At 40.5% G+C, this 27,813-nt stretch overlaps 1 protein-coding gene and 1 pseudogene across 2 annotated transcripts in view; both read left to right on the plus strand.

Annotated features, from left to right (window-relative positions):
• The window catches only part of STPG2 (sperm tail PG-rich repeat containing 2), a gene marked incomplete at its 3' end in the record, with an annotated part of 161,879 nt that extends 135,526 nt beyond the window's left edge, over positions 1 to 26,353 (plus strand). Inside the window, exon 10 of the mRNA XM_079799368.1 lies at positions 26,186 to 26,353. Within this exon, the coding sequence (XP_079655494.1) occupies positions 26,186 to 26,353 (168 nt within the window). The remainder of the gene's footprint in view (positions 1 to 26,185) is intronic.
• LOC307102155 (PIN2/TERF1-interacting telomerase inhibitor 1-like) lies at positions 16,067 to 16,975 on the plus strand (annotated as a pseudogene). Its single transcript has one exon. The product of its transcript is annotated as a PIN2/TERF1-interacting telomerase inhibitor 1-like (transcript).
• Positions 26,354 to 27,813: the final 1,460 nt, after the last annotated feature.

Genomic DNA, 27,813 nt, shown 5'->3' on the forward strand with positions numbered 1-27,813 from the left:
AGTGGTCCAGTGCATGGATTTGTGCACATTGAAAGGAAATTAATTAGAAGAAAGATTCATGCAGTAATTACATCACTGCAAAAAATTACATGTCAAAATAGTATCTGTACTAATAAAAGGGTAATATGCTAATTAGACTGGATGTCTTCTGCACGTCCATCCAGACAAAGCCACAGTGGCTGCGGGGGCCAAGGGCCAGCGGCACGGGAGAGGGAGAAAAGCCACCTTCCCTGTGGTCCCGGGCACTAGCGCCTGTGGCTGTGGCCCGGGAGAGGGAGAAAAGCCACCTGCCCTGCCATCCCAGGTGCCTGCGGCTGCGACATGGGTGAAGCCACCTGCCCACAGTCCTGGGCACCTGCGGCCAGCCCGGGTCCTGGGTGTTTGTGGCTGGCCGGAAGGAGGGAAGCCTGAGTCCTGGGTGTCTGCAGCTGGCTGGAGGAGGAAATTCTGGGTCCCGGGTGCAGGGCTGAGTCAGAGGTGGTGAGGGGGTGATCAGGCCGGCAGGGGAGCAGTTAGGGCTGATCAGGCTGGCAGGCAGAGGTGGTTAGGGGTGATCAGGCAGGCAGGAAGGTGAGTGGTTAGGAGCCAGCGGTCCTGGATTGCGAGAGGCATGTCCAACAGTCGGATATCCCCTGAGGGGTCCCAGATTAGAGAGGGTGCAAGCCGGGCTGAGGGACCCCCCCCACCCCCATGCACAAAGTTTGTGCACCGGGCCTCTAGTCCTATATAATAAAAGCCTAATATGCTAAGTGTCCAGTAGTCTGTTCAACCAATCTAAGTGTAATATGCTAATGATATGCTAAGGCCACTCAACCACTCACTATGACGTGCACTGACCACCAGGGGGTAGACGGTCCAACCAGTAGGTTAGCTGGCTGCTGGGGTCAGGCTGATCGGGGCTGAGTGAGATGGGCCAGATGCCCTGGAACCCTCCTGTGGTTCCTAGCTGGCTGGCCAACCTCCTGCATCCCTTCCCAGCCCCAATTGTGCACTGGTGGGGCCCCTTGGCCTGGCCTGCACCCTCTTGCAATCCAGGCTGAGGGACTTTCCCCCCCCCAGTGCACGAATTTCGTGTACCAGGCCTCTAGTATATAATATCTCTCTATATAAAACCCTAATATGCAAATAGACCGAACGGCGGAACAACTGAACAATCGAACAACCACTTGCTATGACATGCGTTGACCCCCAGGGGGCACGCGCGGAACATGGCGGCTGCCGGCAGCAGGTGGCAGAGCGCAGAACATGATGGGTGTCAGCTGTGGCGGGATGGTGGAGCAGGTGAACAAGGGCACCAGACCAAGGCAGGGAGACAGTGGCTGTCGTCAGGGCAAGCCTTTGGTGGTTACTGAAAATTCAGGGCTTCTGGCTGAGCAGCACTCCCCCTGTGGGAGCGCACTGACCACCAGGGGGAAAAATTAGTCCTTCAGGTTCAGTAAATGTTAGGCCTCATAAAACCTGTGTTAGTCCCTGAGGGTTGGGGTCCCCAAAGGAGTTCAGATTCATTCATTATATTTATTTGCTCCTTTTAATTCTTGTTCTAGAGGGAGAATGAGGACAGTTTTTTACTCAGTAATTTTTATGAGAATTGTATTGGAACCTGCTCCTTCTTTGGCTGTTTACGGGTTTACCTTACCGGGAACTCACAGAGACTTTAAGCCCTTTGAAGATAGGGACAGAGCTGTATTGTGTTTCTATAATACAGGCACAAAGTTAATACAACTTTTATAAATATTTGTTGAAGAAACTGATAAATTTCAGTGCCATGAGGCATTACTTTTCCTTCTGCTCCATCTCCTTATTGAGCAAAGCATAAGGCTGAGGGGATGAGCAGGTAGACTGGAGTAAAGTTGCTTTTTCCAAACCCTAGATACCATACCTTGATTTTACATAGTAGATGCATTTCTGAATGACATTTTGAATTGGGTATATTAGATTTTCCAAATATTAACTCCCTTTACCCACAGAGATTATTTTTAATGATGTTTAAATGTTTCATACTATGAGGTGCAAAATATTTTGCTTATTTCAAGAATCTTTGTGCATTTTTTCTGTAGTAAAGTGAAATATCAACATGGTAAGTCTATTTGGGGGGTCTGCTTAAAATGGGGCACACCAGTACTAAATTCGGTTCTAACAATGACTAATTCGCACACCACGTGTGCAGTTAGATGGCTGTTGGACATAACCGTTGTTTTTGGTCCCTTTGCTCCCACAGCACCTGCTTCAACCAGAGGCAGTGTCTTGACCCTCCATGACCTCATTGTCATGGCAACCACGGGGTGTCTACTGCCTGAGGCCTTGGCAGCCACCCGGGTGTTGACCTTCCCAAGATGGCGGCAACCCCAAAGAATACACATCAGGGGCGGGGTCCCACCAGCAGAGGCAGGGAGGCACACGGGGAGAGCTTTCAGGCAGGCTGGCTGAACCCTACAGAGTCACACCAACAGCTTCCCTCCTCCTCTCCTCCTCCCGTGCCGGTGGGCTGATGGCTGAAGTAAGTGGCAGCCACTGGCGAGGCAGAGTGTAGGCTCGCGAGGGCGGGGAGCCTGAGGCGCTGGTCCCAGCTGGGTGGGCGGGCACTTCTTCCCAGGGTTTTGGAGAGTGTTGGGGGCGGGAATGTACCACAGCCTCTGCACTAGATGGGCTGGAAAGGAGGGAGGCTGCCCCCTTCCCCACTGCTGGGTGGGACGTTGCGGAAGAGAGGCTGTGGATCCCTAGCCCAGACCCACCCTCCCAGGTGGGTCGTGGGCTCAGGCACCACCGAGGCCGCTGATTCTTGGGGGTGGGAAGGAGTGTCTGGGCCTGCCCCGCAGCAAGTCCCTGGCTTGGGTGTCTGAGCAGTGGGCAGGCAACAGGTGGCAAGAGTAACTGGCCTTGGGCCGGATAGGTGAGGCATGGAAAACTTCTGCCCAGGCAGCACCAGGGCCGCGGAGTTATGGTGGATAACAAAGCGCTGGCATCCGTCGCCTCGACGCTGACAGGAGGGTCTGAGAACCTGGTGGGGTGCGGGACGCACCTCTCCTGCCTCCCCCTGGCATGGGCTCCACTGTGCTGCTGGCAGGGTAAGCGTAGGGGCTGGCCCAGCGCAAGCTGCTTGCTGCTTGCCTCCCACCACAGCTTGCCAGTACCCTATGGGCTGGGGGGAGGCGACCGGTCGTTTTGTTCATCCTCCTTGTGACAGACACTGCCTTTTTATATATATAGATTACTGATTATCACCTGCCTAATTGGGAGGTTGCCACTAGAGCTGCTAGCCCCAGAACCTAGTCACTGCCTCTTGGTCAGGATGCCACATGCTCAAGCTATTTTTCCTTGCTACAACTGTCAGTTAAGCCACACTAATATATTCTCCCCAGCAAAGAAGTCCTCATGCACTGTCTCTCAATTCCATTAACTCAATTACAAATTCAGGCTTACACAAATGCATTTGAAAGGCAAAACACAATCATGTTTGGATCACTACCTGTGAAAATTTCCAGGAATAACATGCAAGGAGTAGCAGTTTACATGGCAGCCTAGAGCCGATGTATATTTCACGATGCATTCCTGAAAGTTCAGCCTAAAATCCATTTATTGGTCCACTAACATTGATATAAGCTACTAATATGTTGTAATAAATCTGATCTGTTTAGATTATCTAGAGAATATTATTTTCTCTACAGCTGTATGTAATCTTTTATTTTTCTGTTTTTTAAAGATAATCTTTTATTTGATATTCTGTTGCTTCATTATATACATCTAGGTGTGTATTTATTTTTTACTTATCCTCATTGGAATTTGATTCAGTAACCTGAATCTGAGAATTCATATTTCATTTATATTGGAAAAATGTCAGCCATGACCTTTGTAGATAGGATCTCCCCAAAATTCTCCCAATTAACTCTGTGGAATTCTTATTAGATGCATTCTGTGAATTCTCATTCATTTCTCCTAATCTCTTTGTTAAAATTTTCAACTAGTTATCTCTTTAGTATTTGGGGTGATTTCTTCAGCACTGTCTTCCAGTACATTAATTCTCTTCTTAGCTGTTTATCAGTTTTAGCTATTGTTCTACTACTACATGTAACAAAAGCCCCATTACAGTGCTGACCAAACAGAAATTTGTTTTTACCACATAGCGTGGCATCTGAAAGTTGGCAGCCCAGGGCTGATGCAGCAAGCTCTTTCTATTTTCTACTCCTCCAAATTTAACATATGGTTAATTCTCATGATTGCCTCATGATAGCAAAATGGATGCTTCATTGCATTCCTTCTGTTTGCATTACAAACATTAATGGAAAATAATACTTTTATACTTTCAAATATCTTGTCTATAATTGTAAAAATGGTGACAATGTAACTTGATATTATAACAGATTTTCAATGAATACTTTAGTCAACTACTTAAAATATGAAATTAAATACTGTCAGGACATTAAATTAATTCATATATACCCATTATTAAGTAACAGGTTATAAAGATGTTTTTGACTCACTTACTGAATTTTAGTTCCTCTAGCTATAGTTCTCAGTATATATTAACTATTAATACACAGTTGTTGTTCTCATCCTATCTAATAAAAGAGTAATATGCAAATTGACCATCACTCCAAGACACAAGATGGCCACCCCCAGTGGTCAAAGATGGCTGCCCTCATGTGGACACAAGATGGCCGCCACAAGATGGCCTGCGGGGGAGGGCAGTTGTGGGCAGTAAGGGGTGACCAGGCCAGCAGAGGAGGGCAGTTGGGGGGCACCCAGGCCTGCAGGAGAGGGCATTTGGGGGGGACCAGGCCTGCAGGGGCGGGTAGTTGGGGGGGACCAGGCCTTCAGTAGAGGACAGTTGGGGGGGACCCAGGCCTGCAGGGGAGGGCAGTTGTTGGCAATCAGGCCAGCAGGGAGGGCAGTTAGGGGTGACTGGCCAGCAGAGGAGGGCAGTTGGGGGAGATCAGGTTTGCAGGGGAGGGAAGTTGTGGGCAATCAGGCCAGCAGGGAGGGCAGTTATGGGTGACCGGTCCAGCAGAGGAGGGCAGTTAGGGGTGACCAGGCCAGCAGGGGAGGGCAGTTAGGGGCAATTGGGCTGGCTGGGGAGCAGTTAGGCGTCGATCAGGCTGGCAGGAGAGTGGTTAGGGGGTGATCAGGCTGGCAGGCAGAAGCAGTTAGGGGCAGTCAGGTAGAGACAGGTGAGTGGTTGGGAGCCAGCAGTCCTGGATTGTGAGAGGGATGTCCGACTGCCCGTTTAGGTGGGATCGCACCTAAACAGGTGGTCGGACATCCCTCAAGGGTAAGGTTACCAGATTGTCCCGCTTTTGGTGGGACAGTCCTGATTTTTAACAATTTGTCCCACCGTGGGACGCGTGGGACGCGGGACAAATTGTTAAAAATCGGGACTGTCCCGCCAAAAGCGGGACGATCTGGTCACCTTACCCTTGAGGGGTCCCAGATTCGAGAGGGTGCAGGCTGGGCTGAAGGACACCTGCCCCCGGTGCACGAATTTTGTGCACTGGGCCTCTAGTCTTAAAAATAATCCTCTATTCATTGCTTAATGAAATTTGATGGAATTTTTAAAATGTCTCCCAAAGAAGTTGTGTTCTAATCCCTGGAATTTTTTAATATGATGAATTATTACTCCCGTGATAAATTTTGTATATGGCACAGTTTACCTTAAAATAGGGATATTATTCTGGATTATCTAAGTGGGTCCAATGGTAAACCCTTAAGAGTAGAGAACTTTCTCCAACTGGGGACAAGAAGAAGCCAAATAAATTATAATTCTAGGGGGACTGAATAGGTTGTTGCTGTTTTGAAGATGGAGACAGACACTGAATAGGAATTTGGAGGTTTCTAAGCAGAGAGAGGCCCTCAGTTAATAGTCAGTATGGAAATAAGGGCTTGCTATAGCTGCAAGGAAATGGCTTTTGCCAACAACCCGAGTTAGTTTAGTAGTAGATTATTCCCCTGAGCTTCCAGGTTAAGAGCCCAGCATGATTTACACTTTTATTTTTAGCTTGTGGTTCCCTGAGAATAGAACCCAGCCATTGCCTACCCCAGACTTCTAACCTACAGAACTGTGAGCTAATAAAAGGGCATTATTTTAAATCACTGTATTTGTGGCCATTTGTTACACAGTATTAGAAAACCAGTATATTGGTCCTTACTTTTTCATACTAAATTTATTTAATATCCCTAAGAAATAATTTGATTTAATCGGTTCAAATGAATCTCTTTTTAAATTTAACAGATAGAATAAAGAACATGTATTCTGATTCCAACTCACACTTAACATTTCCCTGTTCATCCAAATGTAATTTGATTATCTTATTATTTCATCTATAAAAAAACTATTGTACAATTATATTATGAGCACTTTTTGATTCTTAGGAACATCATTAAATGATATAACCACTGATTAATGTGACAACACCTTTTGAACTACATGAGTGCTGACAATGCAGATACAGTCTGAGAAGTAAATGTCTTTATTAACTTTATTGATTTAAATCAAAGCAGGGACAATATTTCATACTTAATACAACAGAGAACAAAGCATATTCATAAAATCAAGAGTAGGAAATATAGTGCATTGATTATTATACTTTTCAGCAACATTACAGGTAATATTTAAGAAGGTCACATTGTGCTATTGTTTGATTAGAGCTTCCTTGCATTGTCAAGTGGCACCGCACATCAACTTTTATTTGTATTGTCTAGGTTTTAACAGTATACATTAAAAATGATCAGTATAAAAACATTATTTAATTTGCCTTTAAAAGATCAAATTTTTATAGATCTTAGATAATATTATATTATTTGGCCTAAAAGCCTTTCCGAGTGTAGGATGTTTTGTGATATTAAATTAAATATTTTGCTTGGAAAAGGAGAAAAGTAAGGCAGTGGTTCTTAACCAACTTTTGGAAGGAAGGAGAGGAGGAATCGAGAAATAATGAGGATACTAAGAATATTGAAAATTGAGCACCTTCTTTTCATTTTGAAAAATATTTCAATTGGTTAACCAAAATGAAAGATTTAGAAATGTTTTGAAAACCTCATCTCTAAATCCAGTGTATTGTTTATAAATATAGAGTGTCCCAAAAAATGTATACACACATGGAGTTATTATAAAGTCAGTGTTTATTAATATACAGTTCATTTAAAAAGTTTTAAAGAATCTACAGAAATGAATAATTTTTTTTGGTCAAAGCCTGTTCTCAAACTGATGACTGTTCTGGTCCAGGCACTGCCGATAATGTGGAGCAATGGAATCACAAACATCCAGAATCACTGTTTGGTATTTGTGTGCCCTCAATTTGTCAACTGTTGCCAATTTTGTACCGTAACTTTACCTTTTATTTATCCCCATAAAAAAGTCTAGTGGATAAGTTTTCTTTGTTCAAATCTTAGTCTGGGCTCACCCATTATTTTATAACAGTTAAGCCTGAAAAAGGAGTAAAAATTAAGTGAGTTGTCAGCTGTTAAAGTGTGTATACATTTTTAAACATCCAGTAAATTATTATTATTCAAAGTGTGTATACATTCAATTTAAAAAGGATGCAGATTAACCTTTACTATGGAAAGACTGGAACATAGTTGATTTTGCCGGCCCTTTCTGCAAGAGCCCTTGGGGAATAGCCCTGGTGAGTTCTGCACCCCTTAAGAATTGCTTCTTAGTGATAGTCTTATGAGGACAAACCTGTTGGCTTTCAGAGATAGGTGTTGTGGGAGTCCTTCCCTATGGTGGGAATCTTGGTCAATTTCCAGTAAATATTTAAATTTTATTATTTTGATTATTGATCATTGACTTTTGTTTATTGGTTAATTTTATTTTTTTAAATTCAGCCAATCATGTCCTTTTCTCTTTTCATTGTAGAATTTAAATTTTTTTCTTATTGCTTTCTAAGAGATATTCATGTTCTACAGAGAAAATTCCGTTAAAAACAACTATACTACTACTAAGAATCGTTAATTACTAATTGGGATTTATTGTTTCTCTCTAAATTTTTTGTAATAATCATGTCATATGAGAATTTTAAATTTTTATTTAAACAGTTATTGATCCTTTCCTTTATTCTGAGTATTTTTGTAATTATAGGATCCTTATCATCTTAAAAGTAGTTAAATAAATATACTTATATTCTTGTTATGTTATTTTTTCACATGTCATTTTATTTTATTTTTTATTTTTTAATATATTTTTATTGATTTCAGAGAGGAAGGGAGAGGGAGAGAGATGGAAACATCAACAATAAGAGAGAATCATTGATCAGCTGCCTCCTGCATGCCCCTACTAGGGATGGAGCCTGCAACCCAGGCATGTACCCTTGACTGGAATCAAACCCGGGACCCTTTGGTCCGCAGGCCAGTGCTCTATCCACTGAGCCAAACCAGATAGGGCCACATGCCATTTTAAATCTTGGGTTTAGGAAATATTTCAAACTTATGGAGAAAGATAGAGAATAACAAATCAAAGACTTTCACATTCATCATCTTGCTCTATCAAACTTACATGCAGCTATACATTTTTAAACATCAAACTGGATAAAACAATCTAAACGTAGTATATATAACATATAGATTTTGTGGCTTTCTTTTAACCCTACTCACTATTGAATTGAGTGATAAGTGATCATCGAATCTGTATCTATTGTTCAAGTTGAGATATATATATATATATATATATCATACATATACGTATATTACATCCTACCTAATAATAGACAAATATGCAAATTGACCGCACCTTTGCTACACCCAAGCCACGCCCACCAATCAATCAGGACGAGTATGCAAATTACCCCAACCAAGATGGTGGCTAATTTGCATATCAAGACAGCGTAGAAAGAAGCCAAGAGCTGCAGAAGGGAAGCAAAGCTTCGGAGAAGCAAGCAAGCCGGGGGGAGGAGAAGGGAGGAGTGGAGGCGGGGCCGGGGGAGAAGGAAGGAGCCCAGGCAGGGCCGGGGGAGAAGGGAGAAAAGCAGGCAGGCTGGCAGAGAAGGCGGGGCGGGGGAGAAGGGAGGAGAGCAGGCGGGGCGGGGTAGAGTGCAGCAGGAAACCGTATTGCAGGATTTTTCCTGCAACGGGAATGCTAGTATATATATATGATACATATATATATTATCAATTTTCAATGTCTAGTAGGCATTCATCTAGAATAGGGGTGGGCTACTTTTTTTCTGCCAAGGGCCATTTGGATATTTATACCATCATTAGTGGGCCATTCAAAATGATCACCTTTAAAATTAGCTTGCTATCTTTGGTCAAACATTTAACTCACCCCTAATGCCTTGGCAGGGCCAGACCAAATGATTTCACGGGCCTCATATGGCCCACAGCCAACATTTCCCACTCCTGATCTAGAACAACTAGATTCCTTTCATCACCCCACCCCTAGCCCCCAGCCTATTTTTCCCACTTTGAACTCAAAGAGTTCATGGAAAACTACAGCACTAAGTACTATTATGAGAATATTTTCTTTCTATCCATGACTATAATATTTTGCTTTTATGATGGGATCTTCTTACAATGCATGTTCTGTGCCTGATTCTCCTTTTCTCTATTAGTTATCTTTATAATCTGAGAGTGACAGGTTTTTAAGAGTTGTAGAAATATAAATTGATTACTTTCCCTGTGAAACAAATTAAATTGATTAAAGATTTAAATGTTCAATTAAAGACAAATTTGGATTAAAAATAATCTTTAACTTCAGAGGAGTTTTTGAACAAAGCATAAAACAGGGGAATTATAAAGGAAACATCAGGTAAATTCGCCTTCAAAGAGGTAAATACTCTTCCATAGAAAAACTAAAAAAAAATTACTCTAAAGAACTTCACTACAAATAAACAGAACTCTGAAAATGTTAAACCATAAAACAAATACTATAAATAAGTGACAAGAGATAAATTATAAACTAGGAATAATATTTTAAATACATATGGAAGACAACGGCTATTTTCTTAATACAGAAGAATTTATAAAACAAGAAAGAAAAAAATGAAGTACTCAATTAGAAAATGAGCTGTAGATTGTTCATATAGATATGAAAAGATGCTCATATTCACTTGAAATAAAAGAAATATAAATTTTAAAAATGGAATTATGTTTTCTTATTTAAAACATTTTTAAGCCCAGACGGCATGGCTCAGTGGTTGAGCGTTGACCTATCGACCTATGAACCTGGAGGTCACAGTCAGAGCATATGCCTGGGTTGTGGGCTTGATCCCCAGTGTGGGGCGTGCAGGAGGTAGCAGGTCAATGCTTCTTTCTCATCATTGATGTTTCTATCTCCCCCTTCCTCTCTCTTTCCTCTTAATAAAAGTATATTAAAAAAAAAAAAGATTTTTAAAAGACAACGCTCAGTGTTAGCAAGGGTAGAGGAAATAGATAGACTATTTGGATAAAACATTTCTGAAGCAACTTGGTAAATTCAACCAAAGGTTAAATTGCACATATCCCTTGCCTTAACAATTAAAATTTTCAGGAATTTATTTTGTTGACATTTGCACATAAGCTTATGAAATATACATGTGTCTTCATTTACAGTGTAATTGTTTTTAACAATGCAGAAGTGGAAATGAGCCACATGCTCATTGATAAAGACTGGTTTCAGTAACAGTAGCATAATATAGGAGTTATCTTGTCAGGCAGGACTGTGTAGGTTGGTAGGAGAGAGACTTTCTTTTTCTGTTTTCTGTTTTAAATGTTTACAATGAGAATATTATTTAAAATGCATGAGTGTAGTGATGGGAAAGAAAAATAGAGCAATAACTGATTGCATAAAATATGATCTATACTGTCCTGGAAGTCAATGTGGTATTGGTCTTGGGTGTTTCAGCCAGGAACAGGCAGGGGAGGCAGGATGCAGTGTCTCCCCTCTTTCAGAGCTACTTGATACTATCTATTTCAGGTAAACAGAGTGTTTTATGCCAGTTTTCCCTTTCTATTCAGGACTGTATGATTTAAGTTATTACATATTCTTTTCCACTTATGGGTTGTTGGTTTTTGTTGTTCATTATTATTTTTTTTTTGCTTTTATTTTATGTGTATTTTTTACTTTCTATATTTGCCCTGAATAGTCTCACAGATTTGGAGTTGCTTTATGAGATATATGAATTAAATGCTTTCTAACCTGAAAGCATGGACGTTTCTTTTTTCTCTTACACTTGTCTTCTCTTTCACATGCTCTTGTGCATGCTTCATTGACTTTCCCTCTTATTATACTGGCATTAATATGGAGTATGGATTTTACAAATCAGAAATTTAGTTGTCTCAAGGTAGTTATATCTTTAAGGTACTGAAAGTGTGTTTTATAAAACCAGAACTTGGGTCTAGAAAAATTACATTTTCTTTAATATACTGAAATGTAGATTCCCAGTAACTATAGCAAAGGCATTTTAAATTGGTCAATAAGTAATACTTTTAAAAAGAATTGATTCATCCTCCTGAAATGCATAGAAAATTGTTAAAATACATGTTATTTTTTTTAGCATGACATGTCTTCAATAATGTTAATAAATGATAGAGGCCTCCCTGCTGTTTTATTTTTCATGTCTAATAAAGATATTTATTAAATTATGTTTGTTTCACAATCAAGTTACAATTCCATGTCAGTCTTTGTGCATTTAATCATTTGAAACAGATATAGTGATATTTTTCTAAACTGCTTATTCTAAAATTAATTTATTTCTGACATTGAGGAATATAATACTTTCAAACAGTACTTTTAGTAGTTGTTTTTGGAAAATCAAATACCACCCACATATCTGAGCTATTAATAATGAGGTATGGCCCTAGTCGGTTTATCTCAGTGGATAGAGCATCAGCCTGCGGACTGAAGGGTTCTGAGTTTGATTATGGTCAGGGGCACATGCCTGGGTTGTGGGCTCGATCCCCAGTAGGGGGCATGCAGGAGGCAGCCGATCAGTGATTCTCTCTCATCATTGGTGTTTCTATCTCTCTTTCCTTCTCCCTTCCTCTTGAAATCAATAAAAATATATATTTAAAAAATAATAATGAGATATGATAATAGCTAACATTTAAGTAGTTCTTACCTATGTGCCTGGCACTCTGTGTTGCACCTATATGAACTCATTTAATCTTTTCAATAACCCTAGGAGGTGGGAGCTATTATTGTTCTATCCTTATTACCACTGAGGATATTGAGGCATAAAGTATACCCAGGGGCATATGGTTAGCAAAACTTCTGAGCCAGGGCTAGAACCTAGGTTACACAGCTTCAGTGTCTTTATCACATGTGGACACCAATGCCAGTGCTTAGTAAAAACTCAGTACATTTTTATTGTTCAGCTGACAGACCAATACTAAAATAGTGTTGCACTTGAAAACATTATCTTTTAAATAGTATTTTATTTATCGTACTGAAAGGAACAGTATAGCAATTCTTCATAGGAAGGGAAAGGAAGAAGTAAGGATATTAACATTTTTTTTCTTTTTTCTTTTTAAATATATTTTATTGATTTTTTACAGAGAGGAAGAGAGAGGGATAGAGAGTTAGAAACATCGATGAGAGAGAAACATCGATCAGCTGCCTCTTGCACACCCCCTTACTGGGGATGTGCCCGCAACCAAGGTACATGCCCTTGACCGGAATCGAACCTGGGACCCTTGAGTCCGCAGGCCGACGCTCTATCCACTGAGCCAAACCGGTTTCGGCAACATTTTTATTTTAGATGATCATTATCTTTATTCCTTAGGGAGGTAAAAATATTTCAGATGTTTTTAGATGGCTATAACCTTTAGCCATATAAAAATAGTGATAGCAACATTGAAGCCCTTTCATCTAATGTTTTATTCTGCTTATTTTGCTTCTTTATCTATTCCAGCGATTTTCACTGTGTGTTCTGTGGCAGGCACACTGATGTGCCACAAGAACTTTTTAAAATATGCAATAATTGGCTATTTAGTTAGGGACACTGACCTCTTTTCCCTTATATTTTTAAATAAAAAATGATGTGTGAAGAAATGAAAATTATACCTATTTTTGTCAGATCTTCCAAAAATTTAATGTATTTTTGGTGTGCAGAATTTTAGTAGTTTATGTGTGCCAAGAGATGAAAAAGGTTGAAAATCATTGATCTATTTAATGAACAAGTATTTAGTGTCACTAAAAATGTGCTATTAAACTTGACATTAAATATACGCTAACTTGAATAATTCTTTAGTGTTGCATAAGCATTATAAATCTGGAAGAAGATGGCATACTTAAAATATATTTTATTCAGCAGATAATATATAGAAACATTAGGGAAGAATAATTAGGTTTCCTACATTTTAAATGTATAATTTGCCCTTTGCTGTTGAGGTCTATAATCTATGTGTCATAAATGGAAAAGAGTTATTTGCCTGAGTGGTTAACATTACCAGAACCTCCTGTCTCTGTCTACACAATGTTCATTTCCTCCTGTTCCATACCTTCTTTGTCTTAATCACCTTGCTTTCTCTCTTCTCTTTTTATCATCTTCATAGTCTATTCCTCGTTGTCATCCCTTCTGTTCTCTCTGTCTAGATATAATCATAACCATTTTTGAAGTAGGTAATAAGGATGCTAAGATATTTATAGCTTACAGAAAATAAGCCTGGACCATTCTACCCACACTTAGCTTATTATCATTGAGGCATCTTCCAAATATAAATAGTTCTGTGACTTGCCTCACTGACAATCTCACAGGAACAAAAGAAAAGAGAAAGACACCTGTCCTGCACAGTGACCCACTAAATATTTCTGAACATGATCTTCAGCATAGATCATGGTGGGAATGGGTTGGATGAGTAGGTGAGATCATTGAGGCTAATATAAGGCTGTGGATATGACTCAGTAATTGTGATTTCAAGTTCTGTGGTATTTCAGTATCACTACCTTGAAATGATCCCTTTTTTATGCAAGGGATAATTCTTGCCTTACTGAACATAAGTAGATGACAATAGGGGTCATTTGATTTCAAAGTTTGAACATAAATTGATTTGAATATTCCTTGTAGACATTTCTGTAGAGTTAATGAATAATTTTCACAATGCTATGACTCAAAGTCACAGATCTCTCACAAATCACATTCAAAATTTACCTCTTCTAAATTTTCTAAGTTTATCAAGATGATTTTAGTGTGTTATTTAAATGTCCAATTGGCTCTGGGAGCAATTATATATATATTTTAAAGAATAACTTACATTAACTTTCTTCTTTTTCACATTCAACTTAGAAAAGAATTAACTTTTGAATTTGTATTGAGTTGGTAAAACTGAAGAAATTATCTCATGTCAATTAGAGTTATTGTAACTGGCAATAATCTATGCTTTTTTTCCTGCCTCAGTAGCATTAGCATTTACAGGAAGAGAAAGGTTATGTAGGCCATTTCTGTTCACGTGTTTTACTTTAATCTGCTGAGATATACATTTTTTTTCCTGTAAAACTAATGTCAGAGTTGGTCATGGAAAGCCCAAGCATCAAATTTAAAAGTCACCTTTTTGATAGCAAAGAGAAAGAAGTGCATCTCACATAAAATATTAACCAAAATGAGCTTCCTGGAGACCCATGGTAATGATTTTGTGAAAATTAGTCCTTGATCACTTTGTGTGGATATATCCATACTTCTACATTATTGCTGAGATTACAAATGATAATTCTCTTTATTAGAAACAGGAACATTTTTTAGGGAAGTCTTTACACAACACACATTTTATATAGAACTGCTTATATGTGAGAAAAATTTAAGCACCATTGGGGTTGAAAATATTTTCAAGACATAGTGTCAGCCTTAATATTATGGAGAAACTCAGTGATAAGGCCAAACAAAGCAAGAAATCTTTAAGGTAGACAGATACTGATAGATTCATTTACTCATTTGTTAACTCATAGATCCACTCAGTGATGAAAAAGAATTCATTGATCACTTCCTGCGTGCAAGGCACTTGCCTTCTCTGAATATACAATAATGAACAAAACAGATAATTTCTGAACCCTCAAGAATTTACATTCCTCTGGGGATGGATGATATTAATTAAATAATTAGAGGCTTGTTTAATTGCAAGTGTAACAACTGCTGCAAAGTTAAGAGCAATGTGTTCTGAAAACGTATGGCAGGAGACCTGACAGAGCTAAATGAATTCAGGGAAGATTTGAGACCCAAAGTATGAACAAGAATTAAACAATGAAGCCAATAAGCCATAGGTCAAAATAGCTTTTAATAGAGATTGTTTAAAGTCATGGGTAGTATTCTAGAACTGAGTTAGGTTTTTCTAGAACTGAGTTAGATTTTTTCAGTAGTTCTAGTGCCCTCAAAAGCAGAGAGCTGTGACTGAGATTACTACTTGCCTACCCTATATGTATTCTCCTTTTCTTCCTTACTAGCAGAACCCAGTTTTATTTAGAAAAACAACATTCCCAGGTAAAACAACTGCTTTTTCCAGGTTCCCTTATAGGAATAAGGTGGTTATTTGACAGAGTCTTAATTAATGCAAAGAGAATAAAAGTTATTGGATTGAACTTCTAGGAAAGTTCCTCAGAGAAGGCTGTGTTAGCTGTTAAGCACAATTTTTACCTTTAGACCTTGCCCTTCATTTCTGAAATATTCAATATCTTGGGAACATAAGGATAGGGTCATTATCTAAGTCTGGTGCAACAGAAAGCAGGAAAGAGCCTAGATCCTAGTGTTATGTGGAGCCCCTGTACTCCTGGGTTGCTACCATCAGTTTTCTTTAATTTGAGAGAATAAAAGGAAATTTAACCTGCAAACATGTTGGGTAAATAGAGTCTTATCTGAGGAAACCTTGTCTACCTTCTGACCAGATGACTTTTTTCTCTTTCTGCTTTTGTGTTGACAAAGTAAGAAATAAATGTTCAAATAAATATGGTATGTTTGCTTAATGTGCTAGTCACATGTTTATGTAAACAATGAGTAAAGAAGAATTAAAAAGTGAAGGATGTCTCTTCTAGCTAGGGTGATAAAAAATGCTTCCTGGAGCCACTTCAGTCCACCTGGCATGTAAGTCTTGTGGTTCCAACTTCTCTGCAAGTGGCCCAGGCTGGGAGGCTCATTCTGGAGGCCCGCATGGTGACAGGCTCTGCAATACATCGATGCATGCTGAGCGTGGTCGGAAGCAGAGGTGTGCTGTGGATCTAAGAAATACCACATGGAGTAATGTTGATTCCAAGTTTGGCCAGAGGATGCTGGAGAAGATGAGATGACCTAAAGAAAAAGGTTTAGAGACTCAAGTGCAAGGAGTCACAGAACATATTAAAGTTCAAGTTAAAAATAACCACCTAGGAGACTTGGAACTGCAACCAATAATGAAGACAACTGCGTTGCACATTAGGATTATTGTAATCAGCTTCTGTCTAAATTGAACAATTGCCATGGACTGAAAACAGCAGTCTCCTCCTCAGACAACAAGGAAAATAAATCTTTCAGTCTTGAAGAAAAGTCCAAAATCTCCAGAAATTGTGTTCATTAAATGAACTTCACAAAAGGGAAGGATCTATCATCTCGGAGCAAAACAGATCTTGGCTGCATTTTGGGGAAAAAGAGTAAGAAGACTCCTGAGGGTGCTTTTAGCCCTGCCACTCCAGATGCCTTCCCCATCCAGGAGCCTTTGCAAAGCAGACGGCAGAGCTAAAGAACAAACCATAGGTCATGGTTTCAGGGCCTGACCTTCCAGACACCCAAAATGGAAAGGAAAAGGGGAAAGAAAAGAAAGAGGCAAAAAGATAAAAATGTAGAGAATTATACCTAACCCAAGACCAAGAAAAAGAGAGACCAGGTTGAGCAGCAGCTCAGAGACTCTCACTGGGACAAGAATTCTGCTGCTTCTGCTGAGGATAGAGAGGATTGCATGTGGCCCTTGATGACCAGGACTTACCACCAAAACCCTCAAAAAGGTAGAGAAAAGGAAAAGCTACAAAAGCAAGTGGAGGTTGCGATGGATGCTATGTTAGATGAAACACCAGTGGAAACAAAAGGAGAAAAAGAAGAAAGGTTTTCAATAAATTCTGTTGAGCCAGGGCCTTTTAACCTCTCAGACACAACGGTACTGCCAAGCAAACTCCTTTGGCCTCAAGTAAGAGCACAGTTCACCAAAAAGAGTTTGTGCACATCTTTTATCATGCCTATGGATTGCTGAGTCTTATTCGATCACTACATTTTCTCCCAAATCGTATTCCCAGAAGAACTTTTAACACATTAAGTGCCCAGTCAGTCACCGGTGACTGACACTATACTTTCCATCCGGAAGACAAAACAGGCTGGGCGCTTAACGTGTTAAATACCTATATATATAAAAGCCTAAGTGACCGGTCAACCATTCGATCGACTGGTAGCTATGACGCGCACTGACCACCAGGGGGCAGATGCTCCGACCGGTAGGTTAGCTTGCTGCTGGGGTCCAGCTGATCGGGACTGGACCGAGATGGGTCGAACACCCCCTGGAGCCCTCCCACGGTCCCTTCTCAGCCGGCCAACCTCCCATGGTCCCTCCCCGACTGGCTGGCCCTGATCAGCCCCATTGGGACTGGGTGAGTTGGGCCAGATATGCTCTGCAGCCTTCCCTGGCCCCAATTGTGCACCGGTGGGGACCTGGATTGCGAGAGGGTGCAGGCTAGGCTGAGGGACCCCACCAGTGCATGAATTTGTGCACCGGGTCTCTAGTCTATATATATAAAAGCCCAAGTGTCTATCCGATCGTCCGACCAATAGCTATGATGCACACTGTCCACCAGGGGGCAGACACTCAATGCAGAAGCTGCCATGACATGCACTGGCCATTCTATCTAATAAAGAGGGAATATGCTAATTGACCCTCATGCCATCGCAAAGATGGCGGCGCCCACAGCCAATAAGGAGGGAATATGGCAATTGACTGCCCCGCCCCCAAAGATGGCAGTGCCCACAGCCAATAAGGAGGGAATATGCTAATTAAATGCCCTGCCCTCAAAGATGGTGATGCCCACAGCCACAAGATGGTGGTGCCCAGTGCCCTCAGCCCCACCAGGGCAGCAGGCAGGCCCAGCCACTCCGTGCGCCTGCCTCCAGAGTCCCCAGTCCCCTCAGCCCCCCAGCTGCCCAGGGCCAGCCCTAGGCACAGGCAAGCCTCGGATGGCAGCTGCCCAGCCAACACCCAAGGCGCAGACAAGCCTCAGATGGTGGCTGCCAAGCTGCCAAGGGCCAGCCCGAGGTACAGGCAAGCCTCAGATGGTGGCTGCTCCACCGCCCAGGGCGACCCGAGGCTCAGGCAATCAGGGTCGGTCAAGGCTTGCGCTGCCGTCATTGGCAGCAGCAGAGGTGTGATGGGGCGTCGCCTTCCCCTGATCGCCGGGTTGCCTCCCGCCCCTGAGGGCTCCCGGACTGTGAGAAGGGGCAGCCTGGGCTGAGGGACCCCCCTCCAGTGCATGAATTTTCATGTACCGGGCCTCTAGTTTAAAAATAAATGGCACCGTGGACCTGGCACTGACAAACCAATTCTTGGCTTCCCCCAAGCGGGACACAGGCCCTGCCACCACCCTGGAGCAACACCCCACCAAATCTCAGCCAATGCTGCCAAGACCCCATGGCACAAAATGCAGCCTACAGCCCAGCCCAGCCCAGAAATGGTCACTGTGGGTGCTGGATAATGACGTCACATAGCAATGCCCTGCTTCCTCTCCCTAGCGACTAGCCTCCTTGGAGTTTCTTCAGCGCAGGAACCTGACTTGCTTTATAGCCAGGTGCAAACATTTTACAGGTCAACCAAATGTCTGTGAAGTGTTTTCACGTGCTTCATCTCATTTGATCCTTACAGAAGTCCTCGAGTAGGAAGATAGGAGACTAGGTAGAATCCTATTTTCTTTTCATTAGCCGGAAAACGGAAATTTAGAAAGTTTAGAAACTTGACCTAACTGAAAAGAAGTAAGAAATGGTGGACCTTGTAAATGACTTCAGGTTTTCTCACTGTGCAGAATATAGTCAAACACTGCTACAGTTAAATATTTTACCCTTTGTTCTCTCTGCATGATCTACAATAATAATCTGCTTCTTGATGATATTTACTGCTGTGTTGCTGACAATTACCTGAAAGAGAAGTTTGGGTGCTTCACTAGGCTGGAAAAAGTTTAGCTAAATCAGAAAGCAGGTCTAATTAAGCAAGTTTATCTATATATATAAAAGGCTAAGTTGACTCGTGCATGCGCGATACATATAAAACTCTCTCTGGAAGCAATTGCACATGTGTGTTCTGATCTGTCATTGTCGATTGTAAATTTGGTTGACACATCTATTATAGAGAAAGGGCGAATAGCGATATTAAAATATTTCTTCTAATTTCATTTCAATGTGCATGAATCCGTGCACCGGGACACTAGTGTGTGTGTGTGTGTGTGTGTGTGTGCGCGCACACACACACACACACTCACACACTGAGTGGCCAGATTATTATGATCTCTGAATGAATTCGTGCATGGGTGGGGATGGGTGGGGTCCGGCCATCCTGGCCAGGGGGAGGAGACATGGGCAGTTGGCCAGCCTGCCTGCTGGTCAAACTCCTGGTTGAGGGGACAATTTACATATTAGCCTTTTATTATATAGGATATACACTTAGTGGCCAGATTATTATGCATTCAGAGATCATAATAATCTGGCCACTCAGTGTATGTATATATATATATATATATAATCTAATAAAGAGGAATATGCAAATTGACCCTCACACCATCACAAAGATGGCGGCGCCCATAGCCACAAGATGGCGGCGCCCAGTCCCCTCAGCCCCGCTGGAGTTCCCGGTCCTTTCAGCCCCGCTTGCCTGCCGCTGAAGTCTCCAGTCCCACCCTCAGGCGGGTCCATCTGTGCTGCTTGCCCGCTGCTGGAGTCCCTGGTCCTTTCAGCCCTGCCAGGGGGGTTGCAGCTGGAGTCCCCAGTCCTTTCGGTTTCTGTAGCCCCTGGACCAGAAGTAGAAGCCAAGACCACAGGGAGCACCAGGAATGCTGGGAATCGTAGTTCTGGTGGCAGCCCCTGAACTGGAAGCAGAAGCCGAGAACACGGGGAATACAAGGAATGCTGGGAATTGTGGTTCTGGTGGTGGACGTGTTGTGCAATCTCCTAGACACTCGAGCAAAGTGAGCCTGGAGCAGTTTACTGTTGCAGGTGGGGGATGGAGGGAAAGAAAAGGCGAGAGACATAAGTAAAGTCAGAATATTGAGGAAAAATTAAAAGGAAGATACCTTGCAACTTCTAGGATGTCTCCACCAATGGAGCAAAGGAAAAAAAAAGAGCTCTATTATTCTGTGCGCACCAAACCAGACTGGGCTGGGGTCTCAGACAATTCACTCATATGATTGCAAAGACAGACAGAAACTTCACTCTTTATGTACCCAGGCAGATACAATGTACAACATGCATGTTTTCACGAAAGAGGACTTAACAGCACCAGTTGCTATACACCCTTCGGTAAGTCACCTTTTTGGTGGCCATCTGTGTTAGTTAATTGCCATAATCAAGAGTAAAAATTAAAACTTTTCTGTCTCTATGACAAGCAGGTTCTTACAGCTTGGAGCAAGGCAACTATCTATAATAATCTATAATAATAAAAGTGTAATATGAGGGGCAATCAGGCAGGCAGGCAGAGGCATTTAGGGGCAATGAGGCAGGCAGGCGAGCAGTTAGGGGTGATGAGGCAGGCACGCAGAGGCAGTTAGGGGCGATCAGGCAAGCAGGTGAGCAGTTGGGGTAATCAGGCAAGTAGAGTGGTTAGAGGCAATCAGGCAGGCAGGTGAGTGGTTAGGGGCAATCAGGCAGGCAGGCAGAGTGGTTAGGGACAATCAAGCAGGCCAGCAGGCAAGCGGTTAGGAGCCAGCAGTCCCGAATTGTGAGAGGGTGCAAGCAGGGCTGAAGGACCACCCCCTCCCCCACCCCCTATGCATGAATTTCATGCACCAGGCCTGTAGTGTGTGTGTGTGTGTGTGTGTGTGTGTGTGTGTGTGTGTGTGTGTATGTATATTTCAGAGGGATCGGGAGAGGGAGAGAGAAAGAAACATCATTGATGAGGGAGAATCATCAATTGGCTGCCTCCTGCAAGCCCCGCACTGGGGATTGAGCTCACAACCAGACATATGCCCTGCCAGGGAATCGAACCATGACCTTCTGGTCATAGGTTGACGCTCAATCAGTGAGCCACGCCAGCTGGGCCCAGAAGAAATTTTTAATGGTCCAAATCATAGCTTTTATAAACAAATAAATTTATTTTTATACTCAGAAAAAAAAAGGATGCTTCATAGAAGAGATTTCACTTGAACTAGGTTTTACAATTGTGTATTTGCCTTCAAATTTAAGATGGCTTTACATGAAAGGAGACTTTTCTGAATTTATTTTTCGTAGGCACTTGGGAGTTAATGAACATTTCTAGCAGATTCCTGTTGTTTTAGTACAATAACTTATTTGCTATTAAGATTCCAATGGTTTAAGACTGGATGAGCTGAACATTAAAGAGGCAGTTAGTCCAGTTGTCAAGTAGTATTTTAGAGCTCATGCAGGATATTTTTGGTAAATAGTATTTTAGAAACAATGCCAGGATGTGTGTGTGCGTGTGTTTGTGTGTGTGTGTGTGTGTGTGTGTGTGTGTGTGTGTGTGTGTGAGATAAATAGTATTTTAGAGCCCATTCCAGGATTTTTTTGGTAGTAAAGGAAAGACAGGGTTAAGGTGAGAGAGGGTACAATCGATAACTAATGATTTTTAGATATGACAGGGAAAGGTGAAGAAAAGTAAAAGCCAGCTTTCTATTTTTAGGTGTGGCTAAATATGGAATTTCTGTAGGCAGGTGAGAGGAATAGGTAGTTGGGTAATTGGGGAAGGGAAAATAATGAGTTTTATTTTAAAGCTATGTGAGGATAATGAAGTGGAATGCCCAGCAAAAACTAGAAATTTGTGATTCAAACCTGAATTTTATAATGTTATATTGGAGAAACTAGTTGAAATCAATGGTTTTATTGCTTACATGATTTCATCCATCAGCACATTTTTGCTATCCTTTATTGAGCATTAAGGTATCATGATTAGCTGAAAATTCTAGTTCTGTTAATAAAACAGCCTTAGGATAAAGGACTTTTTTCACTATGCCAGGAGAATATGGAAAATAAAATTAATATTTTTGTTTTTGCCTATCACAGTTAACATTGTCATATCTATAGTAAATTATTTTTTTTCTTAAATAACACTTATTCTTTCCTAAGTCATATAATTAAAGAGGCATATTTTTAGAACAATTAAGATTGAGAATGCTGAAAAATGGCAAGGGTAACATGTTTGTAATTATAATTTGCAATTTGCAAAACAAAGATAATTCAATTATTACCTGAAATGCCTTTCTTTTCTATAAAGCCTAAATTAAGCAAATTGGATAAGCATATTGGTAAATTGATTTAATCGAAGTTTTTTTCATATTCAGGCAAATTTCACTACATGTATGGCTTCTAAATTTTTTCACCATATATATTTGATTAAAGACTTTGATTCAAAGCTTGATTGAAAATTTCATTGAAGTCTTCTAATGTTAATTCACTGATAGGACAAGCTTTATTATAAAAATGCTAAATGGCTTTTTAATAATTGTATATTTGGGATGTTAAAATTTTAGACTAGAATATACTTAACTATGAAATAACAGCTAGGACAAGTACCCTCAAACATTATTAAAGTTTTTTTTTAGTCCAAATCATGCTGTTTTTACTATATTATGCTACCCAACATTATATATACACTAGAGGCCCGGTGCATGAAATTCGTGCAACCTCTTCAATCTGGCAGTTGGACATCCCTCTCACAACTGCTCGCCTGCCTGCCTGCCTGATTGTTCCTAACCGCTTCTGCCTACAAGCCTGATCACCTCCTAACCACTTCCCTGCCAGCCTGATCAATGACTAACTGCTCCCCTGCTGGCCTGATTACCCCCAACTGCCCTCCCCATCTCACCCAATCACACCCAACTGCCCTCCCCTGCCAGCCTGGTCGCCCCTAACTGCCCTCCCCTGCAGGCCTGGTCCCTCCCCTGAAGCCCTGATCACCCCCAACTGCCTTCCCCTGCAGTCCTGGTCCCTCCCAACTGCCCTCCCCTGCCAGCCTAGTCACCCCCAACTGCCCTCCCCTGCTGGCCTGGTCACCCCTAACTGCCCTCCCTGGCTGGCCTGATTGCCCGCAACTGCCCTCCCCTGCCGGCCATCTTGTGGCGGCCATCTTGTGACCACATGGTGGTGGCCATCTTGTGCAAGGGTGTGACAGTCATTTTGCATATTACCTCCTTATTATATAGGATGTATGTGGATATATATATTAACATATATAATATATAACATTATATATGCATATATGTACATGTATCATGTATTTAGAAATATATTACAAGAAACAGAAATAGAAGAACATTTATTTTACAACTTGAAAGAAATAGTTCTGGTTGAACTGCCTAGTATTTTAACTCTCATGCAGTGTATGAATTTCTGTCATAGAACTATTCTAACCAACCGGTTGTATATTGCTATGGGCTAGTCCTGGTGAGAGTTGTCTCCTAAGTTCTGCAAGACAGAGTCTATTCTGCCTTTGTGGCTCTGTATCCTCTTTTATGTTGCCCTTTGGAGTTTCTTTTGTTGAGGGTCTGAGATTCTCTTTTTCTTCCTCCCTGCAAGTTTTATCCTTTCCTAGTTTTCAGCTTTATTCTTTAGCTTCCTACCCTCTTTAGGTTCAAAACTTGTCAAATATCTTGAAGAAGAGGCTTGTATTTATTGCCAGTACTTGCTCTAGTGTGACTTGGCTCTTAAGTATCACTACCAGTGATGGCGAACCTATGACACGCGTGTCAGCACTGACATGCGTAGCCATTTCTGATGACACGCGGCCGCTAAGGCGGCCGCATGCCGAGGATGAAACATTTGCGAAATAATGTTTTTTCCTCAAAGTGACACACTACCCGAGTTATGCTCAGTTTTTTGGCGAAGTTTGACACACCAAGCTCAAAAGGTTGCCCATCACTGCACTAGATTATAGATTTTACTTTGCATCTCCAGCCCAGACTTATATCCTTTTGCTTGCTCTAGCACTCAGCAAATTCTTTTTAAAAAAATGTTTTCATTGATTTTAGAGAGGGGAAGAGATAGGGATAGAGAAAGATAAACATCAATGAGAGAGAAACATGGATTGGCTGCCGCCTGCATGCCCCCTACTGGGGATCAAGTCCATAACCTGGGCATGCACCCTGACCAGGAATCAAACCAGCGACCTCTTGTTGTACGGGTTAATGCTCAACCACTGAGCCACCCCGGCCAGACAGCAAATTCTTAATAGTAAAGAGCAGTCTTCTTTTGGGGCCCCTTAGTCTTCAGTTTTTCATGTTAGATTATGTTACCTAGAAAAATTCCACTTATATTTGCTTCAAGGTATTTTAAAAAAATGGCTGTGTGCCAGCAGCCAAACCCATCAATCATATCTAGGAGAGGCAATGGAATAAGGAATGGTTGGTGATACCAGCCTGGGTGTTAAGGGAAGTAGGAACAATAACTTCTGTTAAGAAAATTAAAATGTATAATAGAGACAATCAAGTACTTTGCCAAGCTTTCCTAAATACTAGTCTAAGTATATTGTGACTCATGATTTCTTTGTGCTTTTGTACTCTTTTCCACTTTCACATACCACAAAAGCAGCCCCCAAACATCCAAAAGTCATCTTTGGAGCTAATGCTACTATTGCTTATCCTCAGCCTACCGTTACTAAATATATTGTTGATGCAGACAAGAAGAAACAGCTGCTGGCATTTCTTAAGTGACTTACTGATTGTAGCATTTGGTGTTTGACATAGGATTTAAACCAGAAATGTGTGGTTTCAGTAAAAATCTCCTCTGCAGTCATGATCAGTACTCTTACTATATTTAGTAACTTTTTGGAAGTGAATGATTATATTGTTGGCATATGCTTGAGGATGATAGGGATGTAAGAAACAAAAGAAAGTATCTTTTATAAAATATGGCTCCTAGATAGACTTCAAAAATATGCTTTCTCAGTAGCCAAATTTGTTTAATATTTTCCTATTAGCCCAAATGCTGATAGTTTAGTCTTTTTTTTTTCTTTTTCATTTAAATTAGCTTTTGTGGAATAGTAAGGTTAGCTAACTTTTATAGAATCAGGTACCACTATAAGTATTTTACTTGTTTTAACTCACTTAATCCTCACATCAACCTTTATATCCATCAGGATTTGCTTTACATATTTAGGTCTATCAATGTTTGCAAGGTTATATCCTCCTGTTGGATTGCTCCCTTTATCCTTAGTGTCCTTTGTCTCTTATCATAGCCTTTGTTTTAAAGTCTGTTTTGTCAGATATATGTATTGCTATCTCATCTTCTTCCAGAAATGAATTAAAAGTTAAAAAGTTTGGTCTTTAAACATAATACAGATGAAGATATACGTTACATATAACATGTTATATTTTAAAATAATTTGAGTAAAATGAGTTTTAAAAAGTTATCATTGAGATAATTATCTAATGGTTTACAGAAATTAATTGTGCAACAAATTTATGATATTTCATACTTAATTTTGTTTAGAATTATTGTACTTATTAATATACATGTGGTTTATGTTTAATAAAATATTAATATAACTGTAGAGCATATAAAGAGCCATAAATGATGAAAGGGGAAGCCTTTCAACTTAATTGGATCTATTAAAAATGAAATAAGATGTCTCATTTGTAGAATAATTAAAATGTGCTCACATAGAAGAGTAAAGCAGAAATAGTTTTGCTGCTTATCATTGTTCCCATTGCTATATGGAATTTGATTTTCATTCTGAAGTTTATATATGAGAATTTGATCTATATTATGAAGTCAATTTTATTTTGAGAATTTGGATCTAAATTTCATAATTCTGTTTATTTTTACCTTAATTTTTGACAAATGAATTTATACTTTTATTAGGAGGGCACAGGTTTATGGATATGCTTTTAAAATTATATTTTTAATAATTAATCAAAGAAAATTTTTTATTTTTTTACTTATCCATTGCTTAGTATGAACATTTATGGTGTATTTTCTTTTATTTTTTAAAATTAAATTTATTGGGGTGACATTGGTTAATAAAGTCATACAAGTTTCATGTGTACAATTCTACAATACATCATCTGTATTTGTCTTGAATATTTTCTATATAAGATACATTTATACTCATTCATTGTAATTTTTTTCAGGATATTTCATCACCAGGCAGCTGTGATGTTCAAAAGTCATATGTGATGTCCCAAGTTCAACATAGATATATGCTACCTTATGCTTTTGTGGATAAAATAAAATATACCTCCATTCATAACACAACTCCTAGGGACCTGGACAAAATAACTGATGGAACAGACAAGTAAGATTGTATTTTTAAAACTATGGGGGAAAAATCTAGGATTTCCATATTAAAACAGACTATTGTCAATATATATTCACAGTTACCATGCCTCTTTTAATTGTGTAGGACAAAAAAACACACAAAAAAAAAAAAAACAGCAACCCTTTTTACTACTATTCAGTGAAAGACTTTTTTTTCCCAAGTGTAAGAAGATTAGTTTTGTGTCTTGTGTCTCTTAATTTTACCAAAGACTGTTTTGGCAATTTTCTTAAGCTAATAAAGTTATCTTCTATTGGGGAAAAACCCAAAATTCTCCGTATGCTAGAGTTGTTAGAGGAGAACAGTACTTAACCATGGTTTGGAACATCATTTGTGTAAAACATACACATCATGCCAGAGTCCTGGATTATTTTAATTTCTCTTAAATATCAAGAAAGCAGCTATATAAAATGGTACATTTATTTGGGGAGTTAAAATCGCAAAATATACAGCCAACATCATAATCGATGGGCAAAAACTAAAAGCGTATCCCTTAAGATCAGGAACAACAGGGATTTCTGCTTTCACCACTTTTACTCAACATAGTACTGGAAGTTTTAGTCATAGTAATCAGACAAGAAGAAATAAAAGGCATCCAAATTGGAAAGGAAGAAGTAAAATTGTCATTTTTCACAGATGACATGATGTTGTACATAGAAAACCCTGAAGACTCCACCATAAAACTACTATCCTATATAATAAAAGGGTAATATGCAAATTGACCCTAATGGTGTAATGACCAGGAAGGACAGGTCGCTATGATGCGCACTGACCAACAGGGAGCAGACGCTCAATGCAGGAGCTGCCCCCTGGTGGTCAGTGCACTCCCACAGGGGGATCTCCGCTCAGACACAAGCCGAGCTGACCCTGCAAGCGCAGTGGCAGCGGCAGTGGCAGGAGCCTCTCCGGTCTCCTCCACAGCGCTAAGGATGTCTGACTGCGGGAAGCAGGCCTAAACCATCAGTTGGACATCCCCTGAGGGCTCCCAGGCTGCCGGAGGGATGTCTGATTGCTAGCTTAGGCCCGCTCTCTGGAGCGGGCCTAAGCCGGCAGGTGGACATCCCCCAGGGGTCCTGGATTTTGAGAGGGCACAGGCTGGGCTGAGGGACCCCTCAAAGTGCACGAATTTTCATGCACTGGGCCTTTAGTATCTAATAAGTGAATTTGGCAAAGTAGCAGGATACAAAATTAACATTCAGAAATCAGTGACATTTTTATTCACCAATAAGGAAACTGAGAAAACAATCTTATTTGCTATTGCAACAACAAAAAAATAAGGTACCTAAGAATAAATTTAACCAAGAAGGTAAAAGACCTGTACTTGGAAAACTATAGGAAATTGAAGAAAGAAATTAAGGAAGATACAAATAAGTTGAAATATATGCCATGTTCATGGATAGGAAGAATTAACATCATTAAAATATTCATATTACCCAAAGCTAA

Source organism: Cnephaeus nilssonii (assembly GCF_951640355.1).
Source record: "Cnephaeus nilssonii genome assembly, chromosome: 1".
NCBI lineage: Eukaryota > Metazoa > Chordata > Mammalia > Chiroptera > Vespertilionidae > Cnephaeus > Cnephaeus nilssonii.